This window comes from Salvelinus fontinalis, chromosome 29 (genome assembly GCF_029448725.1).
Source record: "Salvelinus fontinalis isolate EN_2023a chromosome 29, ASM2944872v1, whole genome shotgun sequence".
In the NCBI taxonomy this organism is placed as follows: Eukaryota; Metazoa; Chordata; class Actinopteri; order Salmoniformes; family Salmonidae; genus Salvelinus; species Salvelinus fontinalis.
This window is the reverse complement of record NC_074693.1, coordinates 9119842-9147341: the sequence shown is the minus strand read 5'-3', so window position 1 is coordinate 9147341 and position 27500 is coordinate 9119842. Positions and strand designations below refer to the sequence as shown.

Here is a 27500-nt window from a genome sequence, read left to right as displayed (position 1 = left end):
GGTTCGGTCAAAAAGAAATTTGGCTTGAGAAGGAGGAGAAATCGGCTTGTCACCAAAAACACTCACAAACTTTTACAGATGCACAATCGAGAGCATCCTGTCGGGCTGTATCACCGCCTGGTACAACAACCACCCGAGCCACTGCCTGTTCACCCCGACATCATCCAGAAGGCGAGGTCAGTACAGGTGCATCAAAGCGGGGACTGAGAGACTGAAAAACAGCTTCTATCTCAAGCCATCAGACTGTTAAACAGCCATCACTAACATTGAGTGGCTGCTGCCAACATACTGAGTCATCTCTAGCCACTTTAATAATGAAAAAATTGATGTATTAAATGTATCACTAGCAACTTTAAACAATGCAACATTATATAAAATGGCACCGGATGAAATCAGCAGTTTTACGGGCGCCCAACCAATTGTGCTATTATGTGTTTTTTTCGCAATATTTGTACATTTATTTTGTACATAATGTTTCTGCAGCCGTATCTTATGGCAGAAAAGAGCTTCTGGATATGACAGTGATCACTCACCTCGGATTAGACAAAGATTTTTTTCAACAACAAGCAAGACACATGATATTCTTCAAACATCCGGCAGGGCCGACATCCCAGTTATTCGCAAAACGAAGCGATGGAGGTACAGAGGATGAAGAGCCGGATGCCTCGTCAGGACCCGCAGAAGGCGAGTAGGAAAGCAGCCGTTACCGTCAATATTACTCGCCAACGTGCAATCATTGGACAATAAATTAGACGCGGTACGATCACGAATATCCTACCAACGGGACATCAAAAACTGTAATATCCTATGTTTCACAGAATCGTGGCTGAATGACGACATGGATATTCAGCTAGCGGGATATACGCTGCACCGGCAAGATAGAACAGCACACTCCGCGAGGGGGGGGGGGGGGGGGGGGGGCGGTCTGTGCATATTTGTAAACAACAGCTGGTGCACGAAATCTGATGAAGTCTCTAGAATTTGCTCGTCTGAAGTAGAGTATATTGTGATAAATTGCAGGCCACACTACTTGCCTAGAGAGTTTTCAGCTATACTTTTCGTGGCTGTTTATTTACCACCACAGATGCTGGCACTAAGAACGCACTCAGTCAGCTGTATAAGGAAATAAGAAAACAGGAAACCACTCACCCAGAGGCGGCGCTCCTAGTGTCCGGAGACTTTAATGCAGGGAAACTTAAATCAGTTCTACAAAATCTCTATCAACATAGTAAATGTGCAACCTGAGGGATAAAAATTGTAGATCACCTGTACTCCACACACAAAGACGCGTACAAAGCTCTCGCTCGCCCTCCATTTGGTAAATCCGACAACAACTCTATCCTCCTGATTCCTGCTTACAAGCAAAAATGAAAGCAGGAAGCACCAGTGAATTGGTCTATAAAAAAAGTGGTCAGATGAAGCAGATGCTAAACTATAGGACTGTTTTGCTATCACAGACTGGAACATGTTCCTGGATTCCTCTGATGACATTGATGAATACACCACATTAGTCACTGGCTATATCAATAAGTGCATCGAGGACATCATCCCCACAGTGACTGTACGTACATACCCCAACCAGAAGCAATGGTTGGGGTACAGGCAACATTCGCACTGAGCTAAACTGTAGAGCTGCCGCTTTCAAGGTGCGGGACTCTAACCCGGAAGCTTACAAGAAATCCTGCTATGCCCTGCGACGAACCATGAAACAGGCAAAGCGTCAATACAGGGCTAAGATTGAATCATACTACACCAACTCCGACGTTCGTCGGGTGTGGCAGGGCTTGCAAACTATTACAGACTACGAAGGGAAGCACAGCCGCAAACTTCCCAGTGACACGAGCCTACTAGACGAGCTAAATCACTTCTATACTCGCTTCGAGGCAAGCAACACTGAGGCATGCATGAGTGCATCAGTTGTTACGGACGACTGTTTGATCACGCTCTCCGTAGCCAACATGAGTAAGAGCTTTAAACAGGTCAACATACACAAGGCTGCGGGGCCAGACGGATTACCAGGACGTGTGCTCCGGGCATGTGCTGACCAACTGGCAGGTGTTTTCACTGACATTTTCAACATGTCCCTGATTGAGTCTCTAATACCAACATGTTTCAAGCAGACCACCATAGTCCCTGTGCCGAAGAACACAAAGGAAACCAGCCTAAATGACTAGTGACACGTAGGACTCACGTCCGTAGCCATGAAGTGCTTTGAAAGGCTGGTAATGGCTCACATCAACACCATTATCCCAGAAACTCTAGACCCACTCCAATTTGCATACTGCCCAGACAGATCAACAGATGACGCAATCTCTATTGCACTCCACACTGCCCTTTCCCACCTGGACAAAAGGAACACCTATGAGAGAATGCTATTCATTGACTACAGCTCAGCATTCAACACCATAGTACCCTCAAAGCTCATCACTAAGCTAAGGAACCTGGGACTAAACACCTCCTCTACAACTGGATCCTGGACTTCCTGACAGGGTAGGTAGCAACACATCTGCCACGCTGATCCTCAACACTGGAGCTCCCCAGGGGTGCGTGCTCAGTCCCCTCCTGTACTCCCTGTTCATCCATGACTGCAATGCCAGGCACGACTCCAACACCATCATTGAGTTTAAGTTTGCAGATGAGACAACCGACAATGACGAGACAGCCTATAGGGAGGAGGTCAGAGACCTGGCCGGGGGGTACCAGAATAACAACCTATCCCTCAACGTAACCAAGACTAAGGAGATGAATGTAGACTACAGGAAAAGGAGCACCGAGCAAACCACCATTCTCATCGATGGGGCTGTAGTGGAGTAGGTTTAGAGCTTCAAGTTCCTTGGTGTCCACATCAACAACAAACTAGAATGGTCCAAACATACCAAGACAGTCGTGAAGAGGGCACGACAAAGCCTATTCCCCCTCAGGAAACTAAAAAGATTTGGCATGGGTCCTGAGATCCTCAAAAGGTTCTACAACTGCAACATCGAGAGCATCCTGACCGGTTGGTTCACTGCCTGGTACGGCAATTGCTCGGCCTCCGACCGCAAGGCACTTCAGAGAGTAGTGCGTACAGCCCAGTACATCACTGGGGCAAAGCTGCCTGCCATCCAGGACCTCTACACCAGGCAGTATCAGAGGAAGGCCCTAAAAATTGTCATAGACTGTTCTCTCTACTACCGCATGGCAAGCAGTACCGGAGGGCCAAGTCTCGGACAAAGGCTTCTCAACAGTTTTTACCCCCAAGGCATAAGACTCCTGAACAGGTAACCAAATGGTTATCCGGACAATTTGCATTATGTGCCCCCCCCCCAACCCCACTTTTTACGCTGCTACTACTCTCTGTTTACCATATATGCATAGTCACTTTAACTTCTTTGGGACTGGGGGGCAATATTGAGTAGCTTGGATAAAAAGGTGCCCAGAGTAAACTGCCTGCTACGCAGTTCTAAAAGCTATAATATGCATATAATTAGTAGATTTGGATGGAAAACACTCTGAAGTTTCTAAAACTGTTTGAATGATGTCTGTGAGTAGAACAGAACTCATATGGCAGGCAAAAACATGAGAAAAATCCAACCAGGAAGTGGGAAATCTGAGGTTTGTAGTTTTTCAAGTCATAGCCTATCAAATATACAGTGTATATGTGGTCATATTGCACTTCCTAAGGCTTTTAGAACCTTGTTTGATGCTTCTACTGTGAAGGAGGGGGGAAAGAGAGCTGTTTGAGTCAGGGGTCTAGCAGAGTGCCACGAGCTCAGTCTCGCGCTCTCCCGTGAGAGTTAGCTGCGTTCCATTGCATTTCTACAGACAAAAGAATTCTCCGGTTGAAACATTATTGAAGATTTATGATAAAAACATCCTAAAGATTGATTCTATACTTCGTTTGACATGTTTCTACGAACTGTAATATGACTTTTCGTCTGAACTTTCGCCTGGACTTGCCCGCGCCTCCTGAGTTTGGATTTGTGTACTAAACGCGCAAACAAAAAGGAGGCATTTGGACATAAATTATGGACTTTATTGAACAAAACAAACATTTATTGTGGAACTGGGATTCCTGGGAGTGCATTCTGATGAAGATCATCAAAGGTAAGTGAATATTTATAATGCTATTTCTGACTTCTGTTGACTCCACAACGTGGCGGGTATCTGTATGGCTTGTTTTTTTGTGGCTGAGCGCCGTACTCAGATTATTGCATGGTGTGCTTTTTGCAGAAAGTTTTTTTGAAATCTGACACAGCGGTTGCATTAAGGAGAAGTTTATCTATAATTCCATGCATAACAATTGTATCTTTTATCAATGTTTATTATGAGTATTTCTGTAAATTGATGTGGCTCTCTGCAAAATCACTGGATGTTTTGGAACTACTGAACATAACGCAGCAATGTAAACTGAGATTTTTGGATATAAATATTAACTTTATCGAACAAAACATACATCTATTGTGTAACATGAATTCCTATGAGTGTCATCTGATGAAGATCATCAAAGGTTAGTGATTCATTTTATCTCTATTTCTGCTTTTTGTCACTCCTCTGTCATGATGTTGCCTGCTTGGGTACTGCAAACCCCATCCCCCTCTCCGTGCCTCTCCCTTTCCTACCACAACCCATGCGGTGATCACAGAGAGATGTCGTAAATTCCTGAGAATCTCCTCATGGCCAACAGTATTATAGACAGAGGGTAAACTTTCAGGACAAATGAATTCTCTTGCACCTCACAGAACTTGAGGTACGAACATATTTCATGTTCCTGCAAAAGTAGGAAAGATCGGTGACGATCCCAGCTAACATGTCCATTTGTCCCCATGTGGGAAACTCAGGAGAGACTGTGGGACCACATTACCATACCGCTGTTTATATAATAACCTCAGATATGAGGTTTACACCTGTTTGTTGTATAAAATGAATGAGTGAGTATGATACTGTTTGTATAATTGTGTAATATGATTTTGACATGTTTAATGAAGGAAAATACAAATCCCTGTTGTATTTGAACTAAATCCAAGGACCGCCCTGATTGATGTATGGATGACTCATAGTGAAGACTGGGTTCGTGCAGATAATCAACAATTTACGACGTTTGGAATGAGACTAACGTGAGGTAGAGTAAATAAATCATTAATTAGAAGACCATTGATCAGATATGAAAATATCTGAAAGGTTATATTGGGAAATTATAACTTTGTAATCTAATAACTTTCCCTGGTGCCCTCGAATTCATAGTTAATTAATTACGTTATTACTCAAGTGATCGCGTAATCCCTAATTACAGGAATCTATGATAAAAACGTATAAGTCTTCAACTTAACGATAGCAAAGAGACGACACCTCTCTTTGGCTGGAAAAATGGCTGTGTTTTTCTGTGACTAGGTGCTGACCTAACATAATCGTTTCGTGTGCTTTCGTTGTAAAGCCTTTTTGAAATCGGACACTGTGGCTGGATTTACAGCAAGTTTATCTTTAGAATGGTGTAAAATACTTGTATGTTTGAGGAATTTTAATTATGGGATTTCTGTTATTTTGAATTTGGCGCCCTGCAATTTCACTGGCAGTTGGCGAGGTGGGACGCTACCGTCCCGAATATCCCAGAGAGGTTAACTATACATTCATGTACATACTACCTCAATTGGCCCGACCAACCAGTGGTCCCGCACATTGGCTAACCAGGCTTATCTGCATTGTGTCCCACCACCCGCCAACCCCTCTTTTTACGCTACTGCTACTCTCTGTTCATCATATATGCATAGTCACTTTAACCATACCTACATGTATATACTACCTCAATAAGCCTGACTAACCGGCGTCTGTATATAGCCTTGCTACTGTTATTTTCAAATGTCTTTTTACTGTTGTTTTATTTCTTTACTTACTTACACACTCACACACGCACACACACACACACACACACACACACACACACACACACACACACACACACACATACCTTTTTTTGGACTATTGGTTAGAGCCTGTAAGTAAGCATTTCACTGTAATGTGAAATGCTGTATGCTGTTGTATTCGGCGCACGTGACAAATAAACTTTGATTTGATTTTATATAATGTTTACATTAGATTACTCATCTCATATGTATATACTGTACTCTATACCCTCTACTAGAGGTCGACCGATTAATCGGAATGGCCGATTAATCAGGGCCGATATCAAGTTTTCATAACAATCGTAAATCGGTATTTTTGGACACCGATTTGGTCGATATTCTTTTTTTTTTTGTACACCTTTATTTATCTAGGCAAGTCAGTTAAGAACACATTCTTATTTTCTATGACGGCCTAGGAACGGTGGGTTAACTGCCTTGTTCAGGGGCAGAACGACAGATTTTTACCTTGTCAGCTCGGGGATTCAATCTTGCAAACTTACGGTTAACTAGTCCAACGCTCTAACCACCTGCCTTACATTGCCCTCCACGAGGAGCCTGCCTGTTACGCGAATGCAGTAAGAAGCCAAGGTAAGTTGCTAGCTAGCATTAAACTTATCTTATAAAAAACAATTAATCAATTAATCATAATCACTATGTCACACCCTGGCCTTAGTTATCTTTGTTTTCTTTATTATTTTAGTTAGGTCAGGGTGTGACATGGGGGATGTATGTGTTTTGTATTGTCTAGGTTTTTTTGTATGTTTATGGGGCAGTGTTCAGTGTAGGTGTATGTATGTCTATGGTTGCCTAGATTGGTTCTCAATTAGAGACAGCTGTCTATCGTTGTCTCTGATTGGGAACCATATTTAGGCAGCCATATTCATTAGGTAGTTCGTGGGTGAATGACTATGTCTATGTTGCATGTCAGCACATTGTTTATATAGTTTCACGTTCGTCGGTTTGTTGGTTTTGTTTAGTTTTGTATAGTGTTCTTCGTTTTCGTCTTCAATTAAAGAAGAATGTATTGTTATCACGCTGCGCCTTGGTCCTCCTCTCTACAATATTACGACGATCGTGACACACTAGTTAACTACACATGGTTGATGATATTACTAGTTTTTCTAGCGTGTCCTGCGTTGCATATAATCGATGCGGTGCGCATTCGCGAAAAAGGACTGTCATTGCTCCAACGTGTACCTAACCATAAACATCAATACACAAGTATATATTTTTAAACCTGCATATTTAGTTAATATTGCCTGCTAACATGAATTTCTTTTAACTAGGGAAATTGTGTCACTTCTCTTGCAACAGAGTCAGGGTATATGCAGCAGTTTGGGCCGCCTGGCTCGTTGCGAACTGTGTGAAGACTATTTCTTCCTAACAAAGACAGCCAACTTCGCCAAACAGGGGATGATTTAACAAAAGCGCATTTGCAAAAAAAGCACAATCGTTGCACGACTGTACCTAACCATAAACATCAATGCCTTTCTTAAAATCAATACACAGAAGTAAATATTTTTAAACCTGCATATTTAGCTAAAAGAAATCCAGGTTAGCAGGCAATATTAACAAGGTGAAATTGTGTCACTTCTCTTGCGTTCATTGCATGCAGAGTCAGGGTATATGCAACAGTTTGGGCCGCCTGGCTCGTTGCGAACTAATTAGCCAGAATTATTATGACATAACATTGACGGTTGTACAATGTAACAGCAATATTTAGACTTAGGGATGCCACCCGTTAGATAAAATACGGAATGGTTCCGTATTTCACTGAAAGAATAAACGTTTTGTTTTCGAAATGATAGTTTCCGGATTCAACCATATTAATGACCAAAGGCTCGTATTTCTGTGTGTTATTATGTTATAATTAAGTCTATGATTTGATATTTGATAGAGCAGTCTGACTGATCGATGGTAGGCAGCAGCAGGCTCGTACGCATTCATTCAAACAGCACTTTCGTGTGTTTTGCCAGCAGCTCTTCGCAATGCTTCAAGCAGTGAGCTGTTTATGACTTCAAGCCTATCAACTCCCGAGATTAGGCTGGTGTAACCGATGTGAAATGACTAGCTAGTTAGCGGGGTGCGCGCTAATAGCATTTCAATCGGTGACGTCACTCGCTCTGAGACTTGGAGTGTTCTTCCCCATGCTCTGCAAGGGCCGCGGCTTTTGTGGAGCGATTGGTAACGATGCTTCGAGGATGGCTGTTGTCGATTTGTTCCTGATTCGAACATGTTTCATGATTTATTTGAGGCTAAATTTATTTAATTTATGTATTATATTAAGTTAAAATAAGTGTTCATTCAGTATTGTTGTAATTGCCATTATTACAACAAAAAAAATAATAATTGCCGATTAATCGGTATCGGCTTTTTTGGTCCTCCAATAATCGGTATCGGTATCGGCGTTGAAAAATCATTATCAGTCAACCTCTACAATCTACTGCATCTTGCCTATGCCGTTCGGCCATCGTTCATTCATATATTTTTATGTACATATTTTTATTCATTCTTTACACTTGTGTGTATAAGGTAGTTGTTGTGAAATTGTTATGTTAGATTACTTGTTAGATATTACTGCATGGTCGGAACTAGAAGCACAAGCATTTCGCTACACTCGCATTAACATCTGCTAACCAGGTGTATGTGACAAATAAAATTTGATTTGATTTGATCACTAAAACAATACAGAAATATACTACGGAAAAAGAAAGAACAGCACGTCAGAAATCAGCTCAATGTAATTGAAGAATCCATAGACTCTAACCATTTCTGGGAAAATTGGAAAACAATAAACAGCAGACTGAGAAAATGTCAAATTGGATTTTTAACAAATTATCGTACGACAGACCCCAATTTTGATGAACTCCCATATCTACTGGGTGAAATACAACAGTGTGCCATCACAGTAGCAATATCTGTGACCCGTTGGCACAAGAAAAGGGCAACCAGTGAATGATAAACACAATTGTAAATACAACCCATATTTATGATACTTATTTTCTCTTTTGTACTTTTACCATTTGCACATCGTTACAACACTGTATATAGACATAATGTGACATTTGTGATGTCTTTATTCTTTTGGATCTTCTGTGAGTGTAATGTTTACTGTTCATTTTTATTGTTTATTTCACTTGTGTGTATTATCTACTTCACTTACTTTGCCGATTTTAACATGCCAATAAAGCCCCTTGAATTTAATTGAATTGAGAGAGGGATAGAGACAGACAGGGAGAGAGAGAAAGAAATGACTAGCTACAGACTCAGTGAGCACAGTCTGGCTATAGAGACCTGTTGTCACAGGCAAACCTGGCTTCCCTGAGAGGACAGGCTGTGCTCACTCTGCTCCAGGGGAGAGGTAGAGACAGAGCTGCATTTCCTATCACACTGTGACAAATACTCAGACCTAAGATAATCTTACTTTCCCAAAATGTTCATTCAGTACAAAGTATGTATTGGGTGAAAAGCCAAATATGTGTCCTCCTGCCACAACCTTAGGGACAGGGAGTGAAAATTGCAATGTCATGTCAATAATATTTCCCATTTAGTTTTGTTTTGGCTTTCATACCATGTCATGTGTCTTCTCAGTCATGTTGAGACTGGCTCACTACTATCGCTTTAGTGTATTGTTATTCTCATTAATATTGTTGTTGTAGTTGCTCTTAATGGTAATCCCATTTCCACTACTACTATTATTATTGTTGTTGGTCCCACCATTTTATCTATATGTATACTTTGACAATGTAAGTAATTTAACTTGCCATGTCAATAAAGTCTATTGAATTGAGAGAGAGAGATACACACAGAGAGAGAGATACAGAGAGAGAGAGATACAGAGAGAAATAGAGAGATACAGAGAGAGACAGAGACATACAGAGAGAGAGAGAGAGAGAGAGAGGGAGAGTGGACAAGAGAGAGACAGAGAAAGAGAGAGAGAGAGGAAGAGAGACAGAGACAGAGACAGAGACAGAGACAGAGAGAGAGAGAGAGAGAGCGAGAGAGAGAGAGATATTGCGAAGATAGCTAATCATTCTAATGGTCAGTGGTCTCCTACTTAATGATACTTCAGTCTGTGAGTGGAATAATAATAATGCCTTCATAGCGACCCCTCTGTTCAACAGCTCCTACACTGAGTGTTCCTCCCAAATGGCACCCTATTCCTAGGTAGTGCACTAGGACCCATAGGGCTCTGGTCAATAGTAGGGCACTCGGTTGGAGAAATGGTGTCATTTGGGACAGTCGTTTGCCCTCCTTCTGTAATTAGCACAACCATCCCTCTGGGCCACCTAGACACATTACGCATAGGGTGAGGGAGATGATGAGGTGTCTGAGAGAGTGAGAGATGAAGGGAGAACGATAGAAAGACAGAGAGAGAAAGAGAGAGAGAGAGAGCGAGAGAGCGAGAGAGCGAGAGAAGGCCTGAGCTGCATAATCACAGAGTATTATGTAAGGTTCCTGTACAGATCAGTGTCATATTAATTTCCTGTACAGATCAGTGTAATAATAATGTCCTGTACATATCAGTGTACTATTCATTTCCTGTACAGATTAGTGTAATATTAATTTCCTGTACAGATCAGTGTATAGTACTAAATCATATTTCCAACCAGCTTCCTCCGTCTGTCTCAGGTGGCTCTGAGAGTGAGGCTTCAGCACACACTGGGAGCCCTGTTTCTGTCTCCAATGTTCCGAGCTTCCGGCTCGTGTGTTTCGAGAACGGCCCGTTTACCTGCGGTCCCAGAGGCAGCCATTAACGGTAAGAGTCTGTAATGAGGCCTGGGGTCTCTAACGGCTGCTGGGCCTGCTAGCTCTAATGGTCTATTAGACCTTGGAGACAGAGACAGAGAGGCAGGAGGAAGGACAGGCCTGCTAGCTCTAATGGGCTATGAGACCTTGGAGACAGAGACAGAGAGGCAGGAGGAAGGACAGGCCTGCTAGCTCTAATGGTCTATGAGACCTTGGAGACAGAGACAGAGAGGCAGGAGGAAGGACAGGCCTGCTAGCTCTAATGGGCAATGAGACCTTGGAGACAGAGACAGAGAGGCAGGAGGAAGGACAGGCATGCTAGCTCTAATGGTCTATGAGACCTTGGAGACAGAGACAGAGAGGCAGGAGGGAGGACAGGCCTGCTAGCTCTAATGGGCTATTAGACCTTGGAGACAGAGACAGAGAGGCAGGAAGGAGGACAGGCCTGCTAGCTCTAATGGGCTATTAGACCTTGGAGACAGACAGAGAGGCAGGAGGAAGGACAGGCCTGCTAGCTCTAATGGTCTATTAGACCTTGGAGACAGACAGAGAGGCAGGAGGAAGGACAGGCCTGCTAGCTCTAATGGTCTATTAGACCTTGGAGACAGACAGAGAGGCAGGAGGAAGGACAGGCCTGCTAGCTCTAATGGTCTATTAGACCTTGGAGACAGAGACAGAGAGGCAGGAGGAAGGACAGGCCTGCTAGCTCTAATGGGCTATTAGACCTTGGAGACAGAGACAGAGGGGCAGGAGGAAGGACAGGCCTGCTAGCTCTAATGGTCTATTAGACCTTGGAGACAGAGACAGAGAGGCAGGAGGAAGGACAGGCCTGCTAGCTCTAATGGGCTATTAGACCTTGGAGACAGAGACAGAGAGGCAGGAGGAAGGACAGGCCTGCTAGCTCTAATGGGCTATTAGACCTTGGAGACAGACAGAGAGGCAGGAGGGAGGACAGGCCTGCTAGCTCTAATGGTCTATTAGACCTTGAAGACAGAGACAGAGAGGCAGGAGGAAGGACAGGCCTGCTAGCTCTAATGGGCTATTAGACCTTGGCGACAGAGACAGAGAGGCAGGAGGAAGGACAGGCCTGCTAGCTCTAATGGGCTATTAGACCTTGGAGACAGAGACAGAGAGGCAGGAGGAAGGACAGGCCTGCTAGCTCTAATGGGCTATTAGACCTTGGAGACAGACAGAGAGGCAGGAGGAAGGACAGGCCTGCTAGCTCTAATGGTCTATTAGACCTTGGCGACAGAGACAGAGAGGCAGGAGGAAGGACAGGCCTGCTAGCTCTAATGGTCTATTAGACCTTGGCGACAGAGACAGAGAGGCAGGAGGTCTTCTTCTTCTGCTGTGTTCTCACTGCTCATTACTGGAGCAATCTCATCAAATGCGCTTCTCCCACTGTTTAAAGGACCAAACACATCTCACAGTATTTTGTTCATTAGTCCACTGTTAATATGGTCCCAAACATTGTGCATGTTAGCAGTTAAGTTTTAAAAAGCAAAATGTGTGGAGATACGTTTCGCATGATATGATGACATGGTGAGGCATGCAACATTTTTTGGGACCATATCAGTGGACTAATGAACAAAACACTACATATGTTTTCTGAGTAAAGTAATAAATGAAGACTCTCAGACTGTTACAGACTGCAGCTACAGCATTGGTATCTGAACACACACACACACACACACACACACACACACACACACACACACACACACACACACACACACACACACACACACACACACACACACACACACACACACACACACACACACACACACACACACACACAAGCGCACGCACGCACACACGCACACGCACATACGCACACACCATAAACACACATACAGACACATACCCAACACAGGCCATGAGATAAAGCCAGCCGTGTTGTAGAAGCTATTAATAACCCAGAGAGAGACAGACTGATGCAGAGGCACAGAGCACTTCACACACACAGAGGAGAAGGGAGGAGAGGAGGGGAGAGGTGAGGAGATAAGAGGTGAGGAGGGAAGATGTGATGAGAGGAGATGAGAGGTGAGGAGGGGAGATGAGAGGTGAGGAGGGGAGAGGAGATGTGATGAGAGGAGATGAGATGAGATGTGAGGAGGGGAGAGGAGAGGAGATGTGATGTGATGAGAGGAGAGGAGAGGTGAGGAGGGGAGAGGAGATGTGAGGAGGGGAGAGGAGAGGTGAGGGGGGAAGATGAGATGTGAGGAGGGGAGAGGGGAGGAGATGTGATGAGAGGAGATGAGATGTGGTGAGAAGGGAAGATGTGATGAGAGGAGATGAGAGGTGAGGAGGGGAGATGAGAAATGAGGTGAGGAGGGGAGAGGAGAGGTGACGAGGGGAGAGGAGATGTGATGAGAGGAGATGAGAGGTGAGGAGGGAAGATGAGTTGTGAGGAGGGGAGAGGAGAGGTGAGGAGGGGAGAGGTGAGGAGGGGAGAGGAGAGGTGAGGAGGGGAGAGGAGAGGTGAGGTGAGGAGAGGAGAGGAGGGGAGAGGAGAGGTGAGGAGGGGAGATGAGAGGTGAGGAGGGGAGAGGAGAGGTGAGGTGAGGAGAGGAGAGGTGAGGAGGGGAGAGGTGAGGAGGGGAGATGAGAGGAAAGGTGAAAAGAGAAGAGGAGAGGAGAGGAGAGGAGAGAAGAGGAGATGAGAGGTGAGGAGGGGAGAGGAGAGGAGAGGAAAGGTGAAAAGAGAAGAGGTGAGGTGAGGTGAGGAGAGGAGATGAGAGGGGAGGGCCACAGAGGGCGGTATAGGTCCCCAGGGGGAGTGTGTATGAGTGCTCACCTCCAGAACCTGTCCACTGATGTATCTGCTGCACGTCTCACACTTAATCCCAAACTGAGCGTGGTAATCAGACTCACAGTACGGCACATTGTCCCTGAAACACAAAGGCAAAAAATTACAATCAAAGGTGTGTGTATATGTGTCTGTCTGTCTGTGTGTGTGTGTGTGTGTGTGTGTGGTGTGTCTGTCTGTGTGTGTGCATGCCCAAATGCCTGTGTGTATATACGTCTGTGTGTGTGGTTGTGTGTGTTTGTGTGTGGTTTCTGTCTGTGTGTGTGTGTGTGGTGTGTCTATCTGTGTGTGTGCATGCCCAAGTGTCTGTGTGTATATATGTCTGCGTGTGTGGTTGTGTGTGTGTGTGTGTGTGTGTGTGTGTGTGTGTGTGTGTGTGTGTGTGTGTGTGTGTGTGTGTGTGTGTGTGTGTGTGTGTGTGTGTGTGTGTGTGTGTGTGTGTGTGTGTGTGTGTGTACTGACTTGCTGATGTATTCCCCAGTGAGGACCATGTTGCAGGTTTGACACTTGAAGCAGCTGACATGCCACTGTTTCTCCAACGCCAGCAGAGACTGTCCCTGTTTTATATCCTCTCCACACCCTGAACAGTCTGGAGAGAGAGGGAGGAGGGGTGGGAGGTAGGTTGAGAGGAGGGGGGAGATGGGGAGAGGAAGGGGGAGAGGAGGGGGGAGAGGAGGGGGAAGAGGAGGAGGAGATGGGGAAAGGGAGAGGGGGAGGGAGGAAGAGGGAGAGAAGGGGGAGAGGGGGAGGGAGGAGGAGGGGAGAGGGAGAGGGGGAGAGATGTCGGGGGGGATTGGGAGAAGGGGAGAGGGGGGAGATGGGGAGAGGGAGGAAGGGGGGGATCGGGGGAGAGGGAGAGAGGGAGGGGGAGCGAGGGGGAGGGAGGGGAGGAGAAGGCAAGAGGGAGAAAGGGGGAGGGGGAGAGGAGGGGGGAGATGGGGAGAGGGAAGGAGAAGGGGGAGAGAGGGAGGGGGTGAGAAGGGGGAGAGAGGGGGTGGAGGAGAGAGAGAGAAGGGAGAGTGGAGGGGGAGTGGAGTGGGAAAGGGAGGAGGAGGGGAGAGGGGGGGATGAGGCCAGAGACCGGAGGGAGGGGAGGGGGAAATAGGCGACAATAAAAATGAGAGAATTAGGGGTGTGAGAGAAAAAAGTGAGAGAGGGACAACATTTCTGACCCGTGAAGACCTCTAGAGGGTGGAACTTACGGCTGGGTCCGTGGATCTTGATTGGTTCGTTGGAGGTGACAAGTGTGTGAGAACACTGCTGACACACACAGTCCTTCCCACTGAACGTCACTCTGTCTCCGATAGGGAACGGCTTCCTGCATGAGGGGAGATACACACTGATTTATACACACACTTGTGTACACATACGCACGCATGCAAGCACACACACACTGCGCCCATGGGAGGCAGCTGGTGCCACCTGGTCATTGTCCTCATCACTGCACAACCAATGCTCTCACGCCATGCCGGGATGAGGACACACACACACACACACACACACACACACACACACACACACACACACACACACACACACACACACACACACACACACACACACACACACACACACACACACACACACACACACACACACACACACACACACACACACACACATACACACACACACACTAAACAAACTGGTTTCACAGTGACTGAGAAAAATGAACTCAGAAGCCTATAAAGCCCAGCTTTAGACACATGCAGGAACAACCTCATACTTTACCCAGAAAAGGCTGTGTGTGTGTGTTGTCAGTGAATTTTTGCTGTGTGAGAGCAGGTATCATGTCTTTGGTTGTGAGGAAGATGTCCTTGGATGGCCTACAGAATGTTAGTGTGCTGTCAGGCATTTCTGGAGACCACGGTTTGATGCTTTCAGATAGCTGATGTTCTTAGATGTACTAGACTAGAAGTGTAGTTGACTAGAGGAGTGTGTGTGTGTGTGTGTGTGTGTGTGTGTGTGTGTGTGTGTGTGTGTGTGTGTGTGTGTGTGTGTGTGTGTGTGTGTGTGTGTGTGTGTGTGTGTGTGTGTGTGTGTGTGTCTCTTCCTCCAGACACTCTCTGCACCGTCAGCCTTGCTCTGTGCTTTCAAGTTTTTACTCTACATATTTAATGGAAGCTGCGTTACTCTGGCCACAAACGCAGTGCTGCTATTTCTGTCCCAATCTGACAGCACGCTCTGTATCTCAGTCTCCCACCATCTCTGCTGCATTTTCTAAATACCAGTTCACTGAAAACGCAAGACAGAGCTAACTACAAAATAGCTAAACCTCACACTCACTGTTTCATTTGATCAAATTGAACAATCAGGAATGGATTGTTTGTGTGTGTGTGCATGGTGTGTGTGTGTGTCTGTGCGTGGATGTGTGTGCTTGTGTGCACCTGCAGACACTGCAGACGAAGCAGGTAGGGTGGTAGGTCCTCCCCAGAGCAGAGACTACCTCCCCGGTGATGAATCCGTCACAGCGGTCACAGCGAGTCCCATACAGACGCTGGTAGTCTGACGTACAGATGTACTCACCACTCTTCTGATAGAACCCAGATCTAGCCAGGTCACACCCACACACTGGAGAGAGATAGAGATGGGGGGAGAGCGAAAGAGATGGGGGAGAGAGAGAGACGGGGGAGAGAGAGACGGGGGGATGGGGAGAGAGATGGGGGAGAGTGAGGGGAGAAAGAGAGACAGAGAGGGGGGAGTGAGAGGGAGACGGGGAGAGAGAGAGAGAGATGGGGGAGAGTGAGGGGAGAAAGAGAGACAGAGAGGGGGGAGTGAGAGGGAGACGGGGAGAGAGAGAGAGAGATGGGGGAGAGTGAGGGGAGAAAGAGAGACAGAGAGGGGGGAGTGAGAGGGAGACGGGGAGAGAGAGAGAGAGATGGGGGAGAGTGAGGGGAGAAAGAGAGACAGAGAGGGGGGAGTGAGAGGGAGACGGGGAGAGAGAGAGAGAGATGGGGGAGAGTGAGGGGAGAAAGAGAGACAGAGAGGGGGGAGTGAGAGGGAGACGGGGAGAGAGAGAGAGAGATGGGGGAGAGTGAGGGGAGAAAGAGAGACAGAGAGGGGGGAGTGAGAAAGAGAGAGAGGGGGAGAGGGAGAGAATGGGAGAGAGAGGGAGGGAGAGGAGGAAAGAAAGAGAGAAAGAGCGAAAGAGGGAGACGGTGGATTAGGTTAGAGACTGAACACTCAAACTATTCTAAATGAACGAGCATGGAAAAAACGAAATACAAAACTGATTGCAGCAAGCTACAGTAATTCCTCGGCTTTAGCTTAGGTGGCAAAGCTAGTCTATATCCTGGATTTGGACCCAGTTGGTCACATCTGCCCCACTTCCACAGTAAACTGATCCAAATGAGCCAATTACTGCTTTATGGGGAGCTCAGGGGGTTGTTTAGTGGTGGTTCAGACAGAGAGGAACTTTGTTGGGCTTCATTAAGTTTCCTCCTCCCTGCTTCTCCAGACAGAAAATAAAGACAAGACAGACATAAACATGGTTGTGTGTGTGTGTCTGGGTGTCGTGTATGCAGTTTGTGGCTAACAGTTTGCTGTGATGTGAAAATAAAGACAGTGTGGAAAACTCATTTTCTCCAGAAGATCCAGAAACGACTACTTCATTATAGATCAGTGAGACGGAACAAAAGGACTTTCCTACATTTCATCACACACCACCAAGTTCTCCATGAGAAGAGAGAGAGAGAAAGAGAGGGGAATGGAGAGAGAAAGAGAGGGGAATGGAGAGAGAAAGAGAGGGGAATGGAGAGAGAAAGAGAGGGGAATGGAGAGAGAAAGGGAGGGGAACGGAGAGCGAAAGAGAGGGGAATGGAGAGAGAAAGAGAGGGGAATGGAGAGAGAAAGAGAGGGGAACGGAGAGAGAAAGAGAGGGGAACGGAGAGAGAAAGAGAGGGGAACGGAGAGAGAAAGAGAGGGGAACGGAGAGGGAAAGAGAGGGGAATGAGAGAGAAAGAGAGGGGAATGGAGAGAGAAAGAGAGGGGAATGAGAGTGAAAGAGAGGGGAATGGAGAGAGAAAGAGAGGGGAATGGAGAGAGAAAGAGAGGGGAATGGAGAGAGAAAGAGAGGGGAACGGAGAGAGAAAGAGACGGGAATGGAGAGAGAAAGAGACGGGAATGGAGAGAGAAAGAGAGGGGAACGGAGAGAGAAAGAGAGGGGAACGGAGAGAGAAAGAGACGGGAATGGAGAGAGAAAGAGAGGGAAAGAGAGGGGAATGAGAGAGAAAGAGAGGGGGAATGGGGAGAGAAAGAGAGGGGAATGAGAGAGAAAGAGAGGGGAATGGAGAGAGAAAGAGAGGGGAATGGAGAGAGAAAGAGAGGGGAATGGAGAGAGAAAGAGAGGGGAACGGAGAGTGAATGAGAGGGGAATGGAGAGAGAAAGAGAGGGGAACGGAGAGAGAAAGAGAGGGGAACGGACAGAGAAAGAGAGGGGAACGGAGAGAGAAAGAGACGGGAATGGAGAGAGAAAGAGAAGGAAAGAGAGGGGAATGAGAGAGAAAGAGAGGGGAATGGAGAGAGAAAGAGAGGGGAATGAGAGAGAAAGAGAGGGGAATGGAGAGAGAAAGAGAGGGGAATGGAGAGAGAGAGGGGAATGCAGAGAGAAAGAGAGGGGAACGGAGAGAGAAAGAGAGGGGAACGGAGAGAGAAAGAGACGGGAATGGAGAGAGAAAGAGAGGGAAAGAGAGGGGAACGGAGAGAGAAAGAGAGGGGAATGGAGAGAGAAAGAGAGGGAAAGAGAGGGGAACGGAGAGAGAAAGAGAGGGGAACGGAGAGAGAAAGAGAGGGGAACGGAAAGAGAAAGAGAGGGAAAGAGAGGGGAATGGAGAGAGAAAGAGAGGGGAACGGAGAGACAAAGAGAGAGGAACGGAGAGAGAAAGAGAGGGGAACGGAGAGAGAAAGAGAGGGGAACGGAGAGAGAAAGAGAGGGGAAGAGAGGGGAATGGAGAGAGAAAGAGAGGGGAACGGAGAGAGAAAGAGATGGGAACGGAGAGAGAAAGAGACGGGAATGGAGAGAGAAAGAGAGGGAAAGAGAGGGGAACGGAGAAAGAAAGAGAGGGAAAGAGAGGGGAATGGAGAGAGAAAGAGAGGGGAACGGAGAGAGAAAGAGGGGAATGGAGAGCGAAAGAGAGGGGAATGGAGAGAGAAAGAGAGGGGAATGGGAGCGAGAAAGAGAGGGGAACGGAGAGAGAAAGAGAGGGGAACGGAGAGAGAAAGAGAGGGGAATGGAGAGAGAAAGAGAGGGGAACGGAGAGAGAAAGAGAGGGGAATGGAGAGAGAAAGCGAGGGGAACGGAGAGAGAAAGAGAGGGGAACGGAGAGAGAAAGAGAGGGGAATGGTGAGAGAAAGAGAGGGGAATGGAGAGAGAAAGAGAGGGGAATGGAGAGAGAAAGAGACGGGAATGGAGAGAGAAAGAGAGGGGAATGGAGAGAGAAAGAGAGGGGAATGGAGAGAGAAAGAGAGGGGAACGGAGAGAGAAAGAGACGGGAATGGAGAGAGAAAGCGAGGGGAACGTAGAGAGAAAGAGAGGGAAAGAGAGGGGAATGGAGAGAGAAAGAGGGGAATGGAGAGCGAAAGAGAGGGGAATGGAGAGAGAAAAAGAGGGGAATGGAGAGAGAAAGAGAGGGGAACGGAGAGAGAAAGAGACGGGAATGGAGAGAGAAAGAGAGGGGAACGGAGAGAGAAAGAGAGGGGAATGGAGAGAGAAAGAGAGGGGAATGGAGAGAGAAAGAGAGGGGAATGGAGAGAGAAAGGGAGGGGAATGGAGAGAGAAAGAGAGAGACTACCAGTGGCGACCCGTCATTCAGGGCTGGTCGCCAACACGGTCTCTTCTTTTGTTTTCTTGAGTAAGGCAGCTCCAAAATGCAAGTGTTTTATCCTAGCTCAGTGTTTTCTGTGGTGGTGGGGCAGCCAGCGGAAAATAGGGAGCGTAGGGGTTGGTAATGTTCTCTAATTGGGCAGTGATTGGCTACGTGTTCTGTCACTCATGGGGACACTACCTCACCGCAAAATCTACAAGGAGAGCTAAAATAGTCCCATGTGTGCTTCCATAGAGTTACATTAGAAGTGCCCATCCAAGAATGCTCAAGATCATTGGCCACAGATAAAATAACGTAAAATCCCGTTATATCTACCGTAGCTTGATTGGGCTGATCATGTCAACATCATACTTTCAAAAACTTAGCTTGCAGTCATCATCATGAAGTCGACAATCTACTGGCAAATCCTTTTCAAACCTTACCATATGAACAAAAATGATAAAGAGAAATGATAGCTAAAAAAAAAAACATCGACCATTGGACATAAACATTACACAACAAGTTGGAAATCGCAAATTCAACAATGAGTGGTTTGGAAGGAATCAGTGACTAACTGTAAAACATTGCAAAGCAATCACTAGTCTGCTATTCAGTGCAGTTGGTGTGTGGTCCAAGTCTGGGTTTAAGGGTCTAAACATTCAACATTGACAATGCTGTCAATCCAGCATGACTGTCACGTTCCTGACCTATTTCTGTTAGTTTGTTATATGTGTTAGTTGGTCAGGACGTGAGTTTGGGTGGGCATTCTATGTTTTCTGTTTCTATGTTGGTTTTTGGGTTGCCTGGTATGGCTCTTAATTAGAGGCAGGTGTTTGGCGTTCCTCTAATTAAGAGTCATATTTAGGTAGGCGTTGTCACAGTGTTCGTTGTGGGTGATTGTCTTCCGTGTCTGTGTCTGTACACCACACGGGACTGTTTACGGTTTGTTCGGTTTGTGTAGCCTATGTTTCCTATTCATGCGTTCTTCTTGTTTTATGTAAGTTCGTCGTCTAGGTCTGTCTACACCGTTTGTTGTTTTTGTTAGTTTAGTCAAGTTCGTGTTTTCGTTAATAAAATTATGTCATTTCACTACGCTGCGCCTTGGTTCCCTCAATACTCCTCCTCTTCAGATGAAGAGGAGGAGAACTGCCGTTACAATGACTTCTGCCACGTTCAAAACATCTGGTAACTCAAAACTGTGAAATCTCAGATTTCAGTGGTTCAAGACAACTGGGAACTCTGAAAAAAAATGAGCTCCGACTGGGAAAATACGTTTTGAACGGTCATCCAACTCAGAATTTCAAGTCAGGAACTCAGGCCTCTTTCTAGAGCTCTGACCTGAAGATCACTGATGTCATGATTCAACTTTGTTTTTTCCTGAGTTCCCTGTTGTCTTAAAAGCTCTATAAATCCAGAGAATGCCTGACTTTGATGACACATTTTTTATGACAACATTTGCCCACGAAGGACCTCCGCGCCACCTTCCTGCTCAAGTGAGCACAGCACAACAAGGTGCCCCTTATAACTTAGCCTCCTGTTCTGACTTGTCTGCTTATATGCCCCCATTTATTTATCCTACAGTTCTGACTTGGTGTACAGGGAGAACGCTGCAAGAACGGCCCATCTTCTGAATTCTGTCGATGTACATTTCAAAAGTGCTGAACAAATAGTTATATTGACTACGTCCTTCCTATGTCTTAACCTCTCTGGGGTAGGGGGCAGTATTTTGACATCCGGATGAAAAGCGTTCCCAAAGTAAACTGCCTGTTACTCAGGCCCAGAAGCTAGAATATGATTGGTAGATTTGGATAGAAAACACTCTAAAGTTTCTAAAACTGTTAAAATAATGTCTGTGAGTATAAAGAACTGATATGGCCGGTGAAAACCCGAGGACAATCCATCCAGAAAAAAAACATTTCAGCTTACCACTATTATCAATGGCTAGTATTTTAATAATAAGGCCAAGTCCTCCCAGATTGCAGTTCCTAGGGCTTCCACTAGATGTCAACAGTCTTTAGAAAGAGTTTCAGGCTGGTTTTTGGAAAAATGACCCAGAAATTGTAGTTTTTCTAGGTGGCTCCCATTTTGGCTGTAGTGTTTCCAAGAGCTTGGAGGAAAACGCCTTCTATCTTATTTATCTCCGGTAATGAACATACTATTCTCCGTCTTACAATATATCGTTTATTTGCGTATTAGGATACCTAACGTTTGATTATAAACGTTGTTTGACTTGTTTGGATAAGTTTATTAGTAACGTTTGGGATTCATTTTGTAAATTAGTCTGAATGAACTGTTTCGCTGCCAGACAAGGCTCTGCTGATAGCCAGGTGTAGCTGTGGTAAGATGTTGGGACTGCTGTTGGGATTCTGCTGTATGGACAGCTTTATGTAGGCCCTAAGAGTATGTAGAAACTCGTTGTCACCGTTATAGTGCAATTAATGTATTGTGTTGTGTTGCTGGCATGCATCCACATGTTCTGGGGGGAGTTTGACCCACCAAGATGTATATGCTAAAATAGCCACTGGAGACTACATGTACATGTGTGGGTTGTTATAGTAAACAGAGTTGATATTCTCCACAGCTATTTGTCTGTAAGGTCAAGTGAAGAGAGAAACTGTATTAACTCTAGTGGGCGAGGTTCCTAAAAGGTCAGTGGGCCTTCTAAAGCTTACACGACCACACACACGGTAGGAGTGGGAGTCAGCAAACCCAGAGGATCAATACGTTTAAATCAGATCAGTGAATCAGCATCTAGCACTCTCTCTCTTTCCCCCCCTCTCCCTCTCCCTCTCCCTCTCCCTCTCTCTCTTTCCCCCCCTCTCCCTCTCCCTCTCCCTCTCCCTCTCTCTCTCTCTCTCTCTCTCTCCCTCTCCCTCTCCCTCTCTCTCTCTCTCTCTCTCTCTCTCTCTCTCTCTCTCTCTCTCTCTCTCTCTCTCTCTCTCCCTCTCTCTCTCTCTCTCTCTCTCTCTCTCTCTCTCTCTCTCTCTCTCTCTCTCTCTCTCTCTCTCTCTCTCCCTCTCCGTCTCCGTCTCCGTCTCCGTCTCTCTCCCTCTGTCTCTGTCTCTGTCTCTGTCTCTGTCGCTGTCTCTCTCCCTCTCTCTCTGTCTCTCTCTCTGTCTCTCTCTCTCTCTCTCTCTCTCTCTCTCTCTCTCTCTCTCTCTCTCTCTCTCTCTCTCTCTCTCCCTCCGTCTCCGTCTCCGTCTCCATCTCAGTTTCTCTCCCTGTCTCTCTCTCCGTCTCTCTCCCTGTCTCTCTCTCTGTCTCTCTCTCTGTCTCTCTCTCTGTCTCTCTCTCTGTCTCTCTCTCTGTCTCTCTCTCTCTCTCTCAAATCAAATCAAATTTGTCACATGTCCCGAATACAACAGGTCACAACATGTCCCGAATACAACAGGTGTAGACCTTACAGGGAAATGCTTACCTACAAGCCCTTAGCCCTTAACCAACAATGCAATTTTAAGAAAATAGAGTTAAGAAAATATTTACAAAATAAACTAAAGTAAAACATTTAAAATAAAGAAAATAAAAAAAGTAACACAATAAAATAGTAATAATGAGACTATATACAGGGGGTACCGGTACCGAGTCAATGTGCGAGGGAACAGGTTAGTCTAAGTAAATTATAATATACATGTAGGTAGGGGTAAAGTGACTATAGTGGTTGCTCCATTAAACGTTTTGTGATTATGATGAAGTAATTAGAGGTCATTTGTGGTTTAGTATGGTAACCTGCATCACCACTTCATTGCTCCAGACCAGCGCAAGGGGGAGGTAGAGGACTTATTATGCTTTTGGGTCCTACTGTGTCTCTATCTGACAATGAATGGGCGACATAAACCTAAATAGAAACTGATAATTGTGTACGACTTCAGTATTACTTACTAAAACTGTTGTTACACTAAGGTTTTTATTATTTTATTTTGTTAGGATTATTTTGCTCTTACTGTTGTAGTCTAGCCCACTCCTGACTAGATTTGTTGTACAGTGCCTGAGTGGCGCAACAATCTAAGACCCTGCAAAGCACTGCAACCTTTTAAAAGAAAGATTTCACCTTTATTTAACCAGGCAAGCTAGTTGAGAACAAATTCTCATTTACAACTGCGACCTGGCCAAGATAAAGCAAAGCCGTGTGACACAAACAACAACACAGAGTTACACATGGAATAAACAAAACATACAGTCAAAGATAACACAATAGAAAAAATATATATATACAGTGTCTGCAAATGAGGTAAGATAAGGGAGGTAAGGCAATAAATGGGTCATAGTGGCGAAATAATTACAATTTAGCAATTAAACACTGGCGTGATAGAGACTGGAGTGATAGATGTGCAGAAGATAAATGTGCAAGTAGAGATACTGGGGTGCAAAGGAGCACAAAAAATATAACAGTATGGGGATGAGGTAGTTGGATGGGCGATTTACAGATGGGCTATGTACAGGTGTAGTGATCTGTGAGATGCTCTGACAGCTGTTGCTTAAAGTTAGTGAGGGAGATATGAGTCTCCAGCTTTAGTGGGTTTTGCAGTTCGTTCCAGTCATTGGCAGCAGAGGACTGGAAGGAAAGGCGTCCAAAGGTGGTGTTGGCTTTGGGGATGACCAGTGAAATATACCTGCTGGAGCACGTGCTATGGGTGGGTGCTGCTATGGTGACCAGTGAACTGAGAAAAGGCGGGGCTTTACCTAGCAAAGACTTATAGATGACCTGGTGGGTAGTATATCGGGCTTTGGTGACAAAACGGATGGCACTGTGATAGACTGCATTCAATTTGCTGAGTAGAGTGTTGGAGGCTATTTTGTAAATGACATCGCCGAAGTCAAGGATCGGTAGAATAGTCAGTTTTACAAGGGTACGTTTGGCAGCATGAGTGAAGGAGGCTTTGTTGCGAAATCGGAAGCCGGTTCTAGATTTGTTGACCAGGGTATGGGTGGCCAGGTGGAAAGCATGGCCAGCCATAGAAAAATGCTTATTGAAATTCTCAATTATCGTGGATTTATCGGAGGTGCTCTTATTCTCCATGGACTTTACAGTGTCCCAGAAGTTTTTGGAGTTTGTGCTGCAGGATGCAAATTTCTCTTTGAAAAAGTTAGCCTTTGCTTTCCTAACTGCCTGTGTATATTGGTTCCCAACTTCCCTGAAAAGTTGCATATCGCGGGGGCTATTCAATTTGAATGCAGTATGCCACAGGATGTTTTTGTGCTGGTCAAGGGCAGTCCGGTCTGGAGTGAATCACTAGCTATATCTGTTCCTGGTTTTACATTTTTTGAATGGGGCATGCTTATTTAAGATTGTGAGGAAAGCACTTTTAAAGAATAACCAGCCATCTTCTATTGACGGAATGAGGTCAATATCCTTCCAGGATACCCGGGACAGCTCGATTAGAAAGGCCTGATCGCTGAAGTGTTTTAGGGATCGTTTGACAGTGATGAGGGGTGGTTGTTTGACCGCAGACCCATTACACATGCAAGCAATGAGGCAGTGATCGCTGAGATCCTGGTTGAAGACAGCAGAGGTGTATTTGGAGGGCAGGTTGGTTAGGATGATATCTATGAGGGTGCCTGAGTTTATGGATTTGGGGTTGTACCTGGTAGGTTCATTGATAATTTGTGTGAGATTGAGGGCATCAAGCTTAGATTGTAGGATGGCCGGGGTGTTAAGCATGTCCCAGTTTAGGTCACCTAACAGCACGAGCTCTGAAGATAGATGGGGGGGTAATCAATTCACATATGGTGTCCAGGGCACAGCTGGGGGCAAGCGGCAACGGTGAGAGACTTGTTTCTAGAAAGGTGGATTTTTAAAAGTAGAAGCTGAAATTGTTTGGGCACAGACCTGGATAGTAAGACAGAACTCTGCAGGCTATCTCTGCCGTGGATTGCAACTCCGCCCCCTTTGGCAGTTCTATCTTGTCGGAAAATGTTATAGTTAGGGATGGAAATGTCAGGGTTTTTGGAGGCCTTCCTAAGCCAGGATTCAGACACGACTAGGACATATGGGTTGGCAGAGTGTGCTAAAGCAGTGAATAAAACAAACTTAGGGAGGACGATTCTAATGTTAACATGCATGAAACCAAGGCTTTTAAGGTTACAGAAGTCAACAAATGAGAGTGTCTGGGGAATGGGAGTGGAGCTAGGCACTGCAGGGCCTGGATTAACCTCTACATCACCAGAGAAGCAGAGGAGTAGTAGGATAAGGGTACGGCTAAAGGCTATAAGAACTGGTCGTCTAGTGTGTTCGAAAGAGAGAGTAAAAGGAGCAGGTTTCTGGGTTCGGTAGAATAGATTCAACGCATAATGTATAGACAAAGGTATGGTAGGATGTGAGTACAGTGGAGGTAAACCTAGGGATTGAGTGACGATGAGAGTGCTAATGTCTCTAGAGACATCAATTAAACCAGGTGTGGTCATGCATGTGTGGGAGGTGGGACAAGAGGGTTAGCTGAGGTATATTGAGCAAGGCTGGTGGCTCTACAGTTAAATAAGACAATAATCACTAACCAAAACAGCTATGGACAAGGTATATTGACATTAGGGAGAGGCATGCGTAGCTGAGTGATCATTGAGTCCAGTGAGTAGCAGGGCGGCCTGGAGACACGGCGATTCAGACAGCTAGCTGGCCAGGGCTAGCAGGCTAGCAGAAGGGCCTTAGAGGGACGTCGCAATGGAAGAAGTCTGTTGTAGCCCCTTCGTGCAGTTACGTTGGCAGACCAGTCGTGATGGTTCAGCAGAGGTCCGTGTAGTTAAAGGGTCCAGAGAAAAAGAAGTCCGATAAGCTCTGAGTTGAATCGCGTTGTGCTGACTGGCAGGAGTTAAAGGGCTAAAGGCTAAAGGTTAGCTGATGACCGCTAGCAGTGGCTAGCTGACTATTAGCTATTAGCTAGTTAGCTGGCTAGCTTCTGTTTGGGTTTCCAGTTCTAATGTAAAGAAAATAGCAGATCCATACTAAATTGGGTGAGGCGGGTTGCAGGAGAGTATGTTGAAGTTGGGGTTAAGAAAAATATTTCTTTAAATATATGCAAAGAAAAAAGATATAAAAAGATATATGTGAAGGACACAACAAGACGACGACAAAAGACGCCTGACTGCTACACCATTTTGGATTAAACCTGTATTGTTACAGATGCTGGTTCAATACCTGTGCCAACCTTGACCGGGAGACCCATGAGATGACTGTAGGTTTTTGGTTTCTCTCCCTCTAAAAAAGTAAATAAATAATTCAAAAATAAAAAAAGTGGCTTTATTTTTAAATTAGTAACAATGTCTCACTGCATGTTCAAGAATGGCCTTTTCCTCGCTCAATTTATGTTATTTGAAAGCAAAATCATCTCCAAAATATTGTTATTTTATAAACAGAGCGATTATTATTATAATTATTATAAATTTAGAATTATATAAAAGCCCCTAAAATATTATCACAGGTATGTTATTAACCCTGTTATTAGCAGGACGATATGTATTGGTCATATTGGTCATGGCCACCGAGTGGAGGATAGAGTAATGGTCAGATTTTCCAACTGGAGGGCGAGGGAGAGCTTTGTAGCCGTCTCTGTGTGTGGAGGTGGTCAAGAGTTTTTTTCCCCTCTGTTTGCACATGCTGATAGAAATAAGATGAAACAGATTTTCTTTGGCCTGCATTAAAGTCCCTGGCAACTAGGAGCGCCGCTTCTGGATGAGCATTTTCTTGTTTGCTTATGGCCTTATACAGCAGCCTTAGCGTCAGTTTATGGTGGTAAATAGAAAAATATAGATGAAAACTCTCTTGATAGATAGTGTGGTCTACAGCGTATCATGAGGTACTCTACCTCAGGCGAGCAATACCTCACAGTACCTTAATATTAGACATTGCGCACCAGCTGTTATTGACAAATAGACAGACACCCTCACCCCTCGTTAGACGTAACTGTTCTGTACTGCCGATGAACTGAAAACCCAGCAAACTGTATGTTATCCGTTTCGTCGTTCGGCCACGACTCTGTGAAACATAAGATATTACAGTTTTTAATGTCACGTTGGTAGGATAGTTTCGAACGGAGTTCATCCAGTTTATTCTCCAGTGATTGCACGTTGGCTAATAGAACGGATGGCAGAGGCGGGTTACCCACTCGCCAACAAATTCTTACAAGACAAAAACTGACCTTAGATCAGTGACTATGGAGAAGTTAATGCTACTCACACAGAACACATCACCAACCAATAAACACAATAAACAATATATATCAGAGCTAACTGGGTGAGTGTGTGTATGTGCGTGTGTATGTGCGTGTG

The 27500-nt window shown here is 45.4% G+C and overlaps 1 protein-coding gene across 7 annotated transcripts in view; it reads right to left on the bottom strand.

Annotated features, from left to right (window-relative positions):
- Positions 1–27500, bottom strand: part of LOC129827392 (actin-binding LIM protein 3-like) — a 102021-nt gene that overhangs the window by 38896 nt on the left and 35625 nt on the right. For all 7 annotated transcript variants that reach the window (XM_055888184.1, XM_055888183.1, XM_055888179.1 and 4 more), the window contains exons 3-6: positions 15828–16011; positions 14643–14758; positions 13903–14029; positions 13429–13522 (exon numbers count right to left, since the gene is read on the bottom strand). In XM_055888184.1, the coding sequence (XP_055744159.1) occupies positions 13429–13522; positions 13903–14029; positions 14643–14758; positions 15828–16011 (521 nt within the window). The remainder of the gene's footprint in view (positions 1–13428; positions 13523–13902; positions 14030–14642; positions 14759–15827; positions 16012–27500) is intronic.